Source organism: Acromyrmex echinatior, chromosome 8 (genome assembly GCF_024713525.1).
Source record: "Acromyrmex echinatior isolate Ae372 chromosome 8, ASM2471352v2, whole genome shotgun sequence".
NCBI lineage: Eukaryota > Metazoa > Arthropoda > Insecta > Hymenoptera > Formicidae > Acromyrmex > Acromyrmex echinatior.
Window position 1 is genome coordinate 3,390,068 of NC_141859.1, and position 12,341 is coordinate 3,402,408.

General features: G+C 34.8%; 2 protein-coding genes and 1 long non-coding RNA gene across 5 annotated transcripts in view; 2 read left to right on the plus strand and 1 right to left on the minus strand.

Annotated features, from left to right (window-relative positions):
• Nucleotides 1-6,239, plus strand: part of LOC105150178 (hypothetical protein) — a 16,902-nt gene extending 10,663 nt beyond the window's left edge. The window contains exon 2 of the mRNA XM_011063082.2: nucleotides 2,494-6,239. Within this exon, the coding sequence (XP_011061384.1) occupies nucleotides 2,494-5,523 (3,030 nt within the window). The 3' untranslated portion in view covers nucleotides 5,524-6,239. The remainder of the gene's footprint in view (nucleotides 1-2,493) is intronic.
• Nucleotides 1-10,026, minus strand: part of Setd3 (SET domain containing 3) — a 24,064-nt gene extending 14,038 nt beyond the window's left edge. The window contains exons 1-4 of one of the 3 annotated variants that reach the window (XM_087408829.1): nucleotides 7,886-10,026; nucleotides 7,453-7,665; nucleotides 6,591-7,082; nucleotides 6,252-6,375 (exon numbers count right to left, since the gene is read on the minus strand). In XM_087408829.1, the coding sequence (XP_087264955.1) occupies nucleotides 6,252-6,375; nucleotides 6,591-7,082; nucleotides 7,453-7,588 (752 nt within the window). In that variant the 5' untranslated portion in view covers nucleotides 7,589-7,665; nucleotides 7,886-10,026. Of the gene's footprint in view, nucleotides 1-6,251; nucleotides 6,376-6,590; nucleotides 7,083-7,452; nucleotides 7,820-7,885 lie in introns of those variants that run through there. The other 2 variants (XM_087408828.1, XM_011063083.2) reach the window with 2 other exon arrangements.
• LOC147908685 (uncharacterized) overlaps nucleotides 9,464-12,341 on the plus strand; it is a 19,529-nt gene continuing 16,651 nt past the window's right edge. The window contains exon 1 of the long non-coding RNA XR_015545988.1: nucleotides 9,464-9,566. This is a non-coding gene — a long non-coding RNA (uncharacterized LOC147908685). The remainder of the gene's footprint in view (nucleotides 9,567-12,341) is intronic.

The following is a 12,341-nucleotide window of genomic DNA, read 5'->3' on the forward strand; positions in this document are numbered from 1 at the left end:
TTATTCTCCCGAGATTTCCGTTACTCGCAGGAAAGTAATCGCGGATAATTTCCCACGTGGTTCGCGAATATACCAAGAATAGACCGTGGAAAATGGGAAATGCGCGCGTACGATCTTTTTTTTTACGACGAGAAAGCGAAGTGAAAATCATCGGCGAAAGCACAGAATTTTATATTAATAAAGTTACGAAATGCTTTAATGTGACTCTAATGAGCCGATAGAGCTAACGCCCGCTTATGAAATGTTACAATGACTCGCTTATGTTCAATCGATTTTCGCCTGCACTTTAGCAACGTAACGAAACATAACAAAGATGTCATTGAGCAAAATGATCTTAAGTTATTAAATCTCTAATACAATCCTAAGTATCAAATATAAATGAATTAAATGTAGGTGTAATAAAAAAATAAATTATTTATTAGATCTCTAATATAAGTATTAAATATAAGTGAATTAAATATAAAAACATAATAAAAACATAAATTATTTATTAGATCTCTAGTATAATTATAAGTATTAAATATAAGTCAATTAAATATACACAGAAAGGACGGTTTTGTTGAAGTACCTAAAAATTCAGCTAAAAATACAGATCTCAAAATAATTTTGTTGAACCATCAAAATAATTATGTAGGGTGCTCAAACTGATTGCTAAAATGTCAAGTTTTTGCAGTACTACTCATACTTGAGTTTCCTACGCAATTATTTCCTATCTGGCTAAATTTTTAGATACTTCAGCAAAATTGTTCTTCAAAGAATTCATGTAAAAGAGTACAAATGTGTGATTCATCAAAATTTGTTTTCGAAAATTATTTTACCATTGTAAGCAAATAGTAATTCAAATTATTTTACAAAAATTTCAATAGTGAATTAATTTGACTACAAGATTGCCTCTGCCATGCGAAACGAGAACGGAAAAGTATAATATCTTCGCGGGCAAAGAATCGCACGCGGCTCTCTATTTCGCACATTCTCACGCGTGAGCGTCCGGCTTGCGAAAGTAAAAGCGAGAAATCGCCGAATCCTCCTTTCAGCATGAAGAAGATCCTGATGAATAATCGAGAGATACATGCGCAAAATCCAGTGCTCGCGACGCGTACTTCCGCAACGTACTGCACTGTTAGAGCAAACAAAAGAGCAATAGTAACCCAATCTTTCGAGTTAAATAATATTTTCTTTTCTTGAAATAACGTTTTGTTATTTTTAATTCTCATGTGTGTCCAAATGTCATGTAAATCAATTCATTTCTATGGTTAATTTCAAAGTAAACAATATTTATATTAACGTATAACGTGAACTCAGATAATAAACTAAATTTGAATGAAATTTAATATATTTATTTAAATTAAATTGTTTAACTCCTTTTTTTAGTTTAAATTAACGATCTACGATTAAAAATGATTAAAAATAATTCAAATTAAATATAATTTGACATTATGAATTTAATAATGTGTCAAAAAGTTTCTCGAAACTCTAACAAATATCCTTTCAATACAGAAACTTTTAAAAAAAGGCAAAGATATGAATAAATCATGAAAGTTGACTTTTCTTCTGATGTCCAAGTAAACTCCATTTCAAATTTTAATGCAAACTATGAGCGTATAATTTATTGAAAAATGTAATCTCTCTAGTGGAAGATCAGTTAGCTATTTATGTAAACATTTCGTGATTGTATTTATAAAGAGTTACGAACACCTCAATACTTTCTATCGTTATGGTCGTTGGCCTTTACCGTTGCAATTGTATGCCTCGTTTAACAACGATTTCCTGCGTGACTTAAGACGAATTGCAATTTACCGAAGTTTAATTTTATTCTTGCGAGCATATTTCAATAAGTGGCAAATATCGCAGATAATTTGTTCTTATAACATTTATGAAAAAACGAATTGCTTTATTGAACGTGATCATTAAATATTATTGAACAGGAAATATTATCAGGAAACTTGTTCCGACATAGGAAACAATATTCGCTGCGAAATAAAATTATTTAAAATTACTGAAGAAAGAATAAAAGAAAAATTAATAATCTTATAAAATGAAAGTACTGTAATATAAAATATATATATGATAATTATAAATCTAATTAATCTAAATAATTACATGAATATCAACTAATTATATGTATCATAAAAGTGCATTTCAATATGGAAAGAACAATTTTGCTAATATCTAAAAATTTAAATAGATGCAGTTCTGAACATAATTTTATCAAAATAGTTACGTGAGAATTCAAGCATAATGTACAATGCTGCAAAAAAATTTTGACATTCTGTAAACCACTTTGAGCGTCTCGTACATAATTATTTTAACAATCCAATAAAATGAATTTTTCATTCTTTCCATGAAGTAAAATATTTTTTCAATTATGTTTCGCATAACTTTGAGTAAAATATTGATTTAGAAATCCACTAGTATTTAGTTGAAATTTATTAAATATTTATTTATTATAAAATTTGAAGGAATTCCTTTTTAAGGAATTTTTTACTCTTTCAGGAGCTGCGGGGACAGTTGAACGACGCGGAAGTGTCGCAAAGTTCCGCGGAAAATCTTGAGCGATCGAGTGAGCCTCCTGCAGGCAAATGGAGAAGCAACGGCGAGGCTCTCGAGCCAAAGTGGCGTGACGGCGATTCTGTGCCTCTGCTACCGTTTTCTCATTACCGGTCTTACACGAGGGACGAGGTCGAGGATGTTGAACAGGAGGCTTTACTGGCGACGAGTCGCCGACCGTTCAAGTATCATTACGCGATCGATCAACCGGATCGTCCTCGAGGGGGCAGACGATTACCACCTCCGGACGACTATAACCATGACGCCTCGTATCGAAGTCGGGACGAGAATCCCGATGAAAATTATCCGCGCAAGAGACGTCGTCCGTTGAAGAATTTACAGAATCCAACGTTCTACGAGGAAACGATCGATAGTGCAGCAAGCAATGACGGAAAACGTGGTCGTAACATCGTTGATAGTTCATTGAATGACCGAGAAGTTACCTGGAGGTATCGCGAAGCTTTTCAGTCTCATCCCAATGAATACGAACATGAATTCAGCGACGAGGAGTACCTAAGACCTCGCCCAAGAAAGAGACGACCACCGCAGAATTATGAGTTCGCCCTGGCGAACGAGGCCTCCTCCAACCACGGGAATGAGGAATCGAAAAATTCCCCTCAATATTTACCTAAGGGCGATGAGATACTTTCGATGGAATCGTCAAACAAAGAGCGAGAGAACGCGCTCGAGCTGAAATCACTTCTGAAGATGCAACAGGAGGAGGGCTCGAGTCTGTCGGAGATACTTCAGCGCAGAAATCTGACCCTGAACGATCTCCTAAAGGGAAAAACCGACGTGATCAACGCTCTGAAGTCGAGGATCGCCGATGAATCCGACGAATATATCGAGGAAATGTCGAGGGTGATGTCCGATTCGCTGATGAAGCTCGCCGCAACGGTGACACCACCTTGGGTGTCTACGCAACCGTCCATGTTTGAAAATATCACGATAAAAATTACAACAACCTCAGATACAATTTCGGATAGCTCCCAGATGACAAACGTCACAGATGAAGTCTCGAAGAGACTCGAGATTTTCACAAACAACACAAATAGTGTTAAAGAATCGGAAGATGACGCCGAGATGACGCGATCCGCGCACGATGGCTCCTGGTTGAGAGCTCCGACGACTCCTCTGACGCTCTCGACGGTGATTACCACGTCGACGTTGCCGCCAATCACAATAAACTCAGCGGAGTATTTTCTAAACGACGAAGTCAACGCGGAATCGACGAGCGACCACGCGACGAGGCTTGAGAGCCTTGACGAGGACGAGATCATGGAATTCTCGGACTTCACGGATTTCAAGAAGGGGAAAAGTTCGGGTCCGTCGAGTGAGAGGATCATCTCGCAGCAAGCGCCTCGCGATACCGAGTCCACTTTGAGCATCGAACAGATTCTCAATCCCACAGAGCGGACCAAGCGGGTGGAAGGTCGTGAGAACGATCAGAATGACGACATCAACAATAATAATGAGAGAAAAATGATTCGTGATAACGATCAATCAGTTCCTATCGGCGTGCCCACTGCAGAGGATTACAAAACATTTATCGAAGCCGAGTATCAGAGTGATGCTTCGAATCCTGAAGACAACGGGAAACAAAGTAAAGATCATTCAAGTAAAATTGATGCTGTTGTGAGTCAGGTCGAGAAGAAACAAACAGCGAATCAGGCTGATGATAAAAAGGAACTTCGTGACAAGAATCACTCAGCTGATTATCATCAGGTGACTCGATTGCCGGGAGAGAGAGCTCGCGATCGCACATTGGCAAACCATCGAGATACCAAACGTTACGAGGAAGTCGTCTCTGAGATCGAACCAGAGGCACGAGCGGAGATCTTCGAACTGTTTGCGTCCGGCTCGGCCGGCAAGCGACTGGAACGTCTTCTCAAATCGAGGAATATGAGTGTGGAGGAGCTGATAGCTTTACGTCAAAGGGGCTCTAGCAAGGTCCACTTGACGGAAGTATCGAGACTGAGGATGTCCAAGCCTAAAAATCATCAAACTCTGGAAACCTCCAACACAAACAACGGAGAAATTATCATATCACTCTCGTCTACAAGCAACTCTAACGAACATTTCGATGAAGATGATATCACAGAAAGAGAAGACACGAAACAAGAGATGGAAGAGACGATGAATCGATTCAAAGACATCATGAGCTACTTACACGATCCGTTCTTCAACAAAGACGTGGAGAACATGTCGATGTCAAGGTTGTTAGATCTCGTCGAGCGCGACAGAAACGCGTCAAGGGAAATGATGTATCCAGGAAATGATACGCTAAATGCTGATGACCTGGAGAATTCCCGCCGAACGATGCAGATTGTCGATTTATTAACAACGTTCGATTCTCTGCCTTTCGCAAAGGATGTACAGCAGCAGTTCGAGACTGAAATCGATAACAATAAACACGAACCAAAAGTGAAGCTTGCGGTAGACAACAATAATGCGAGTGTAGTGGTGATTGATGAGACAGAGAAAACTCTTCGATCGAATGACTCCAGTGAATTCCATGCTGGATATGTCGAAGAGATTGTGAGAGAAGAACCGAACACTATTGATATAAAAACAGCTGATGAAACGTTGAGCAGTATGAACGACGGAGAAGAAAAGAAGACCCTGTCGAAGATGAAGCCAAGCATAATAGCAAGCGGTGCGATACTGGGCGTGACGATCGTCGTGTTCATGGCGATTTTCATCGTCTGCCGGATTCGGCAAAAACAGAAGTACACGTACAGAAACACGTTCTCTCGTGCAGTTTTCCAGGGCCCGGTTATGGCAGCGAGAAAGCTGTCGAATTCCAGCAGTTTGAGCGCCGTAATGGTGAATGTCGTTGCTACGTCGACAACCAAAAGGCCCGAAAGAACGGAGACGCAAGAATCTGCGGAGGACTTTGACAGCAAGAGCGATATGGATAATGATTCGTTAGACGCAAACGATAGTTGGGAGACGATACCCGATTATGCTAAGTAACTCGTCGCCGACCTAATTGCACGATTAGCATATTAGTTTGGCGTAAAAGATTCATATATATAATATATCTCAATTTTTTTATTAAATAAAACAGTGTTATAATTTTTAATCGTGCTATTTTCACAATAATATTCCCTTTGAAGGAAATTATTAGAAGAATTTTAATATTGTTCTTTCATCAAAAAATATTTAAATTTTATTTTCGAAACATCCGTTATTTAAAACAAAAGATTATAATAGAAATGTGTAAACTTTTTGCGCCAATCTAATAGAAAATTGCCAGTATTTTTGCATACTTATCAAGGAATTATACTCCGAAGGCTGAATCCTTAGCAAGAGCTACATCGATTGTTAAGTCATCGCGTTATTTTATCGAAAAGTCATCGAAAAGTACCGAATCAATTCCCTAAATGTATATATATGCTTTTTTAAATTACGATCAATACAAAAAAATTAAAATATAAAATAATTGCAATTAAAATATGCAATAAAATTATTTTTTAAATAGAATTTTTTAAATGCAATAAATAATTGTTATTATCATAAAATTGCTAAACTATTTTGCTAAACTTCCACGTATAGAACTAAGATGTATTTATTTATAGGTTTATATATAAATATGTAAAAGTTAATTTTATATATAAAATTATAAATTACATTCGATTAATTTATGATTACCCATCCTTATTTAAAATTATAACTTATTATACTTTATTCTAATTACTCACCAATATCTTTCGTAAGTAAAAATGTTTCTAAGTATTGCTGAGACGGCGTTGTTGGTATTTTGAAATACTTTGTTAAAGTAGGAATATTGCCTTGCGATGTTTCGACATTGTTTCAATGCAGCCTCTAAGTAAACAAAATAAAGAATAAATCTAATGGAAATTAAAAGCTATAAAAATTGCAATACAAACTATACTACACAAAAATTAAAATATAAATTTAGTTACTATTAATATGAGATTACAATTATCTTTTGTATTATCAAGCACGATGGATATATATAAAAATTCATCTTTTGGATAAAACAGTGTGACATAAGATTTGTAAAAATAATTATGTACCTAATGTAGGACTGCCTTTCAGCTCAATCATGTCATTAGTCTTCATGTATAAAACTGTATTATAACTGCTTGGAAGCATATCTAAGTAAGGCTTCCACTTAGAATTCTCCTTGTATCTCTCTATGAGAAGCGCTATGGCCAAAGCCACTTGTGGCATATGCTGCACCAGTGGATCATTTTGTAGAATAGTCAATTCTGATGCTGCAGTATACGTGCTGAAGATGAGCGCCCTAGGTATTTCTAGGATCAATTGGTTCTCAGCAAAGTCAGTCTCCGCCTTCAGTCCTAGATCATATCCTGGAAACTCGGCGATACTCAAGCCATCCACCTGCGCCCCATTCTCTGTCAGCCAATTTATGAATTGTACAATCCCCTGGGATCGCTGAGATGATTCCGTCTTCATCTCCTCCAGACGTTTAACCTTCAGCAGAACTTCTGATATATCCAAGTAGTTGTTCCATGATTGCGTTACGTACGCTGGGTTACTACTCACTGTAAACACATCAAAATAGCATGTAAAAACAAATAACTCAACAATATGGTATAGCAGCAGAATAGATTCCCATAGTGCAAGCAGAGTATGTCAAAATATATGTATATATATATATATAAATAATCCTTGACACATATTCATTCTCTTCCCTAATTTTAGGCTCTATGAGTGCTTTCCAACAGACACAAATGACACAGCATGACATGTTAAACAAAGATGAAGTGATCACTGTATTACTAGTTCTTGCTGGAAAACATCACTTATTTATTCATTTATTACCAAGTCATAGTTAGATATAAAATCTTTTTCATGAAAAACAGAGCTTTTTGTCCAACGTGTTGAAGGATGTCGAGAAAGAACTCGACGTACGGGAGTACTCACGATGAAAGAGTTTCTCGCACAGGACATTAAGCTCATTCCTTTTCGCCGCAGATATATGCTTCTGTTGCGGTGATGGACCCTGTTGTTTACCCCTGGATGATGCATGAGCCTTCTTCCTGCCCATTTTTGTCTACTATCTCACAGCGCTCTCGTAGCTCCTCTTCGCATTCAGATGCATTATAAGTGCGTAACGCGCGGCGCCTACGACCAGCGAGAATAAACAGTTTTCGCCGCAACGAAAATAGCACGTACGGGGTACGGGCAGCCTGCGTGCGACGCGAGTGTTGGTGTCGTAATATATGCGCGACATAACCTCCAAACAGCACGATCCCCGCGTGCCGCGGTTCACCGCTGACCGCGCCGCACACTTTATTGATTTTCCAATTTCTGCCAAGGGTCACCTACTTTCGCGGTTACTTACTTCCCGGCTGGATCACTCATCATCCTCGATCATCTGCGTTTCGACTGAGTTATACAACCAAGATATACTTTGGAATATATGTGCCAAATACAACAATAAACTTGATAAAAATATTTATTGATCACGCAATTTTTTATTGTTTTCCATGCTTTATGATTGTAATATGTTCAAACAAAATTAGGTTATTAATATGAATGTATTATTTTTGTTCATAATTAATATTATCTGTTTGTTCAAACAGAATTAAGTTATCAATATGAATAGTATCTAAATAAAAACGGAACTGTAAATTTTCTAAAGAAATCGCATTACCGAATTGAATTTCTTTTTATATGTGTATGTATTAAATGTGTTTTATATTATGTTGTGTTTCTGAATCCCATACAGCATAGAAAGATTGCAAAAAACATTGCAGAATGATTTCACTGAACATTGCAATATTGCATGATTGCGAAATGTTGCCGAATCATTGCTGCAAGATTCCAACAATGTTAAGATGTCCGCTTTTTGTTATATGGCAATGAAACTTTCCAGCAATATTGCAATATAATGTATTTGGATAAATTTTTTACAAAACTCTAAAATGAAAACTATTTTCTGTATATATATTTCACTAATTTTAATTTTTCTATAAATCGCATTTCTATTGATATGTGCTTCCCAAAAGCAATTTTTTTTATGATAAAATCACAAAATATTCCAATAAATGTAGTATTAATTCTGAAGGATACATTTATTCGTAAGGATAAAGCACATACATGTATGTGTGTGCCCCACAAACTACAAATATTATCCACATTAACATAATAATACCTATACAACACAGAAGATTGAAGCAATATTGCTGCAATGTTGTAGATTGCAATGTAACATTGCAGAGATATTATAGAAATGTAAATTAACAATATGCCTGCAAAATGTCAGTAATATGTTTGTAATATTGCAAAACTGTAATTTTTTAATTGTTACAATAATAATAATATAAAAATATAATTTTTTATAATATTTATATAGTACAGTTTTTTAGTTTAACAGTAGTTTTTATGATATAATAATTAATATAATTTATTTTTATATTCAAATAAAAAATTTTTTTGCTGTATTATTCGATGGCTATTTCATTAGCTAAATTTTATATTTATTTTAAATATGAAATCAAAAAATTGTATAATATCGAATTTGAATACAATTAACATATCATTATCGGATAAGATAAGCAATTAAGCTGAAAATGATTTATTATAATAATTATAAATATTAATTATGCGATATATATATATAATTATATACTATATATATATATATATATAATCTTAACATATACCCTAACAGCACAAACGTCGATATGTCAACTGTAAGTTGACTTTGCTAAGTCAGGCTTTTAGAGTCGACTGTAAGTCGATTTTGTACAGACGTTCTTTCAATGTCGACTTTAGGACGTCTAATGCGATTTACGCTCACAAAGCTTAAATGTGGAATCATTTCGTCCTTGTTGTTTAAATATAGTTAAACAAGGGTGAATGCTGTTCAAGGCATGAATCGGACCACAGTCTAGAATGGTTAACTTAAAGTCAGCTTACAGTCGTCTTTAAACATTAAACATGGGACATTGTATAACTCAGAGACGTTCCAAGTCGTCTTAAGTCGACTTACGGACATCCATTTTCTAGACGTCCAGCAGGTATAGTCGACTCAGAGTCGACTTTGTATTGTTAGGACAACTGAGATTTATTAGACTGCGTTTCTATTTCAGTATCCAGTAGCCATTTTGCTGGATACTGTACTGAAGAAGCATTCCCAAATGATACTGGCTAGTGATGTACACTGCAGCCTCCTACGCGTTTGGTTCATAACCTAAAATTATTCTAATAAACGAGGTACGATGTCACTAGGCAGTATCCAGTCATTTGGGAACGCTTCTCCAGTAAAATATAATACTATGCATGCATTTTAGGTGCAACAATTACAATAATGTCTATATTTGCACCGATTAATTAATACACATAAAACAACATGGGCCAACAAAAATGAATTTTGACATAGATAGTATATAATCTCGAAGATTTTTGGCATGTGAGATCAAATCTGTGGCCCAAATTGCTCCATTACGTCAGGTTTTCGAGATATTTATTATATAATATAATTTGTAAATGTTGAATGTTTATGAAAATTTAAGAAAAATTTATTTAAAAGAAAAATAAATTTTTTTTAATTTTCATAAACATTCAACATTTACAATTATATAAATATAAAGAAATAACTATCTTTTTATATGTATAATTTATTAATTTTGAATATCCGTTTAACATAAATTTTCCGCTGCAAAGTAAAAGGTTGAGCATTTCTAACATGCTGCTTTTTTTTATCATAATCAGGGTTTGACGAAGTAGGTTATTGACAATCATACAATTTCGTTTAATTTTGTATAAAAATTCAGATCTAATGTTATTAAACGTTACATGTGCCAAAATATCAAAAAGAAGTCATAAAGACAACTAAAAGATGTTTACAGAAGTCATCTTTTAATAATTTTTCAGATGACTTTGTGTTCTTTGGATATATGTACAAATTTCTTTTAGACATCATAAGTACGAACTCTATATATTAATATATTTTGGATATAAATACATAAAGACATGCAGTTCGAGAAATCTTTTAGGTATCATTTTTGTGATATCTTTCTATTCTCAAAAAACGACGCATTAGATGATATCTTCGGATATCTTTATGTAATCTTTTAGAAATTTCTCTAAGTTATCAGATTCAGAAATAAGATATCTTTTAGATAACATATTGTTATGTGGATATGAATATTTAACGAATATACATTCAACAAAATACAAACTGAAAAAAAACTTCAATAAGCAATCATTACCCCTTAACTAAAAAGTATCCGCGGTTTTTGATGACCCAATAATTTAAAAAAAAAAAAGAATTTTATTTATTTTTGCCCTCAGCGGAGCTGTAAGGGCGCTAGAGGGCGTGTTCCTTGGGTAGCGGATGAGGGAAGCTCGGCGGACTCTTGAGTCCGCAGGGTTGGAAGGAAATAAGATATTCTCCGTGAACCAACAGCAATTCAAACAATGGACAAAAGAGATAGTATCCCAGGTGGCAGCCAGTTGTACTGGAAAATCCACTCTCTGCGGGGATAGACCTTATGGATTCTGGAGAGAGTCAATTATTGCTTACTGATATTTCTTTTAAAAGAAATACTGACACCGAGATACTGCCAGAAAAAAATAGAGACCTTAAATGTCAAGTTAATCAAAACTAAACCTCAAAAAAAGCTTGCAGTATTTACTGATCGTAAAAAATTAAATTGGAGAATTTATTCATACTCTTTTAGTGGACCTCACCACAAGACAACACCACTGATCGTGACAAAGCTACCGACGATGTCACTTCCGCTTAGACAAAAAAAATCATGCGGTAGAGGATCAGTAGGGTTCATGGGTCTTAGTTACCTCGAAGAAAAAACAAAGAAATAACCTCACATTGCCAAATAAAACTTATAAGCAAACTAAAGATATCTACTTGGGTGAACAGGTTTCAACATCTAACCGATTCCAAGAACTTGATAATGATCAACATACTCTGGATACTGATTCTGCTTAATTAGAGAAATAAACCAAATGTTTAATTTTCGACATACAAAAATTAAAAAATTTTTGAAAATAGGGGTGAAGGTGGGGGCATATAATAAATAAATAATTTAAAAAATTTTTTTTTAATTAAGTTATAAAACCTTTCTTGAAATCATTCAATTTTCATTTTGGACAATTTTTTCTATCTCTTATAGTTTCGAAGATATTCACTTCGAAAGAAAAAAACCGATTTTTTTCAAGAAAGGTTTCCACCCCTTTGAGGAATGACTCAACCGAAATAAAAAATACGTATTTCTCATTTTTGTCCATAGAACAACATATTAAAAACTCATTTAAATCGGAAGGCGACCGTTGTTTGTGTTTCCTTGTGAGAACTTTTATTATGTAGTCATGAGGAACGGTTTCGTTTAGGAATTTGAGTGATTGTGTATGTATTGCTGACGTTGTCAACAAAATGTGTGCGTGTATTTTTGTGTGTGTGTGTGTGTGTGTGTGTGTGTGTGTGATTTTCAATCTATATTATTTTTACCTTTAAATAAAGAACACGTTTACCAATAATACTTAATGAAATTCAAATACCTCAAGATGACCACGTAAATTACTTAGGACTCCATCTGGATCGACATTTAAACTGCATATATTCGCCAAGCGTAAACTGCCTTAAATCATACATAAAAAATGAAAAAAAGAATTATAAAAATGCATAATAATCGCAACAGAATATTTATGTCCAAAATTTTCCGGTACACCGCGTAAACATGCGATCCGATTTGCAAAATCGAAATGTTTATTTATATATAAAATAATTTTATAAAAGCTGTAAATAAGAGACATGACAGCGAACCGTACCG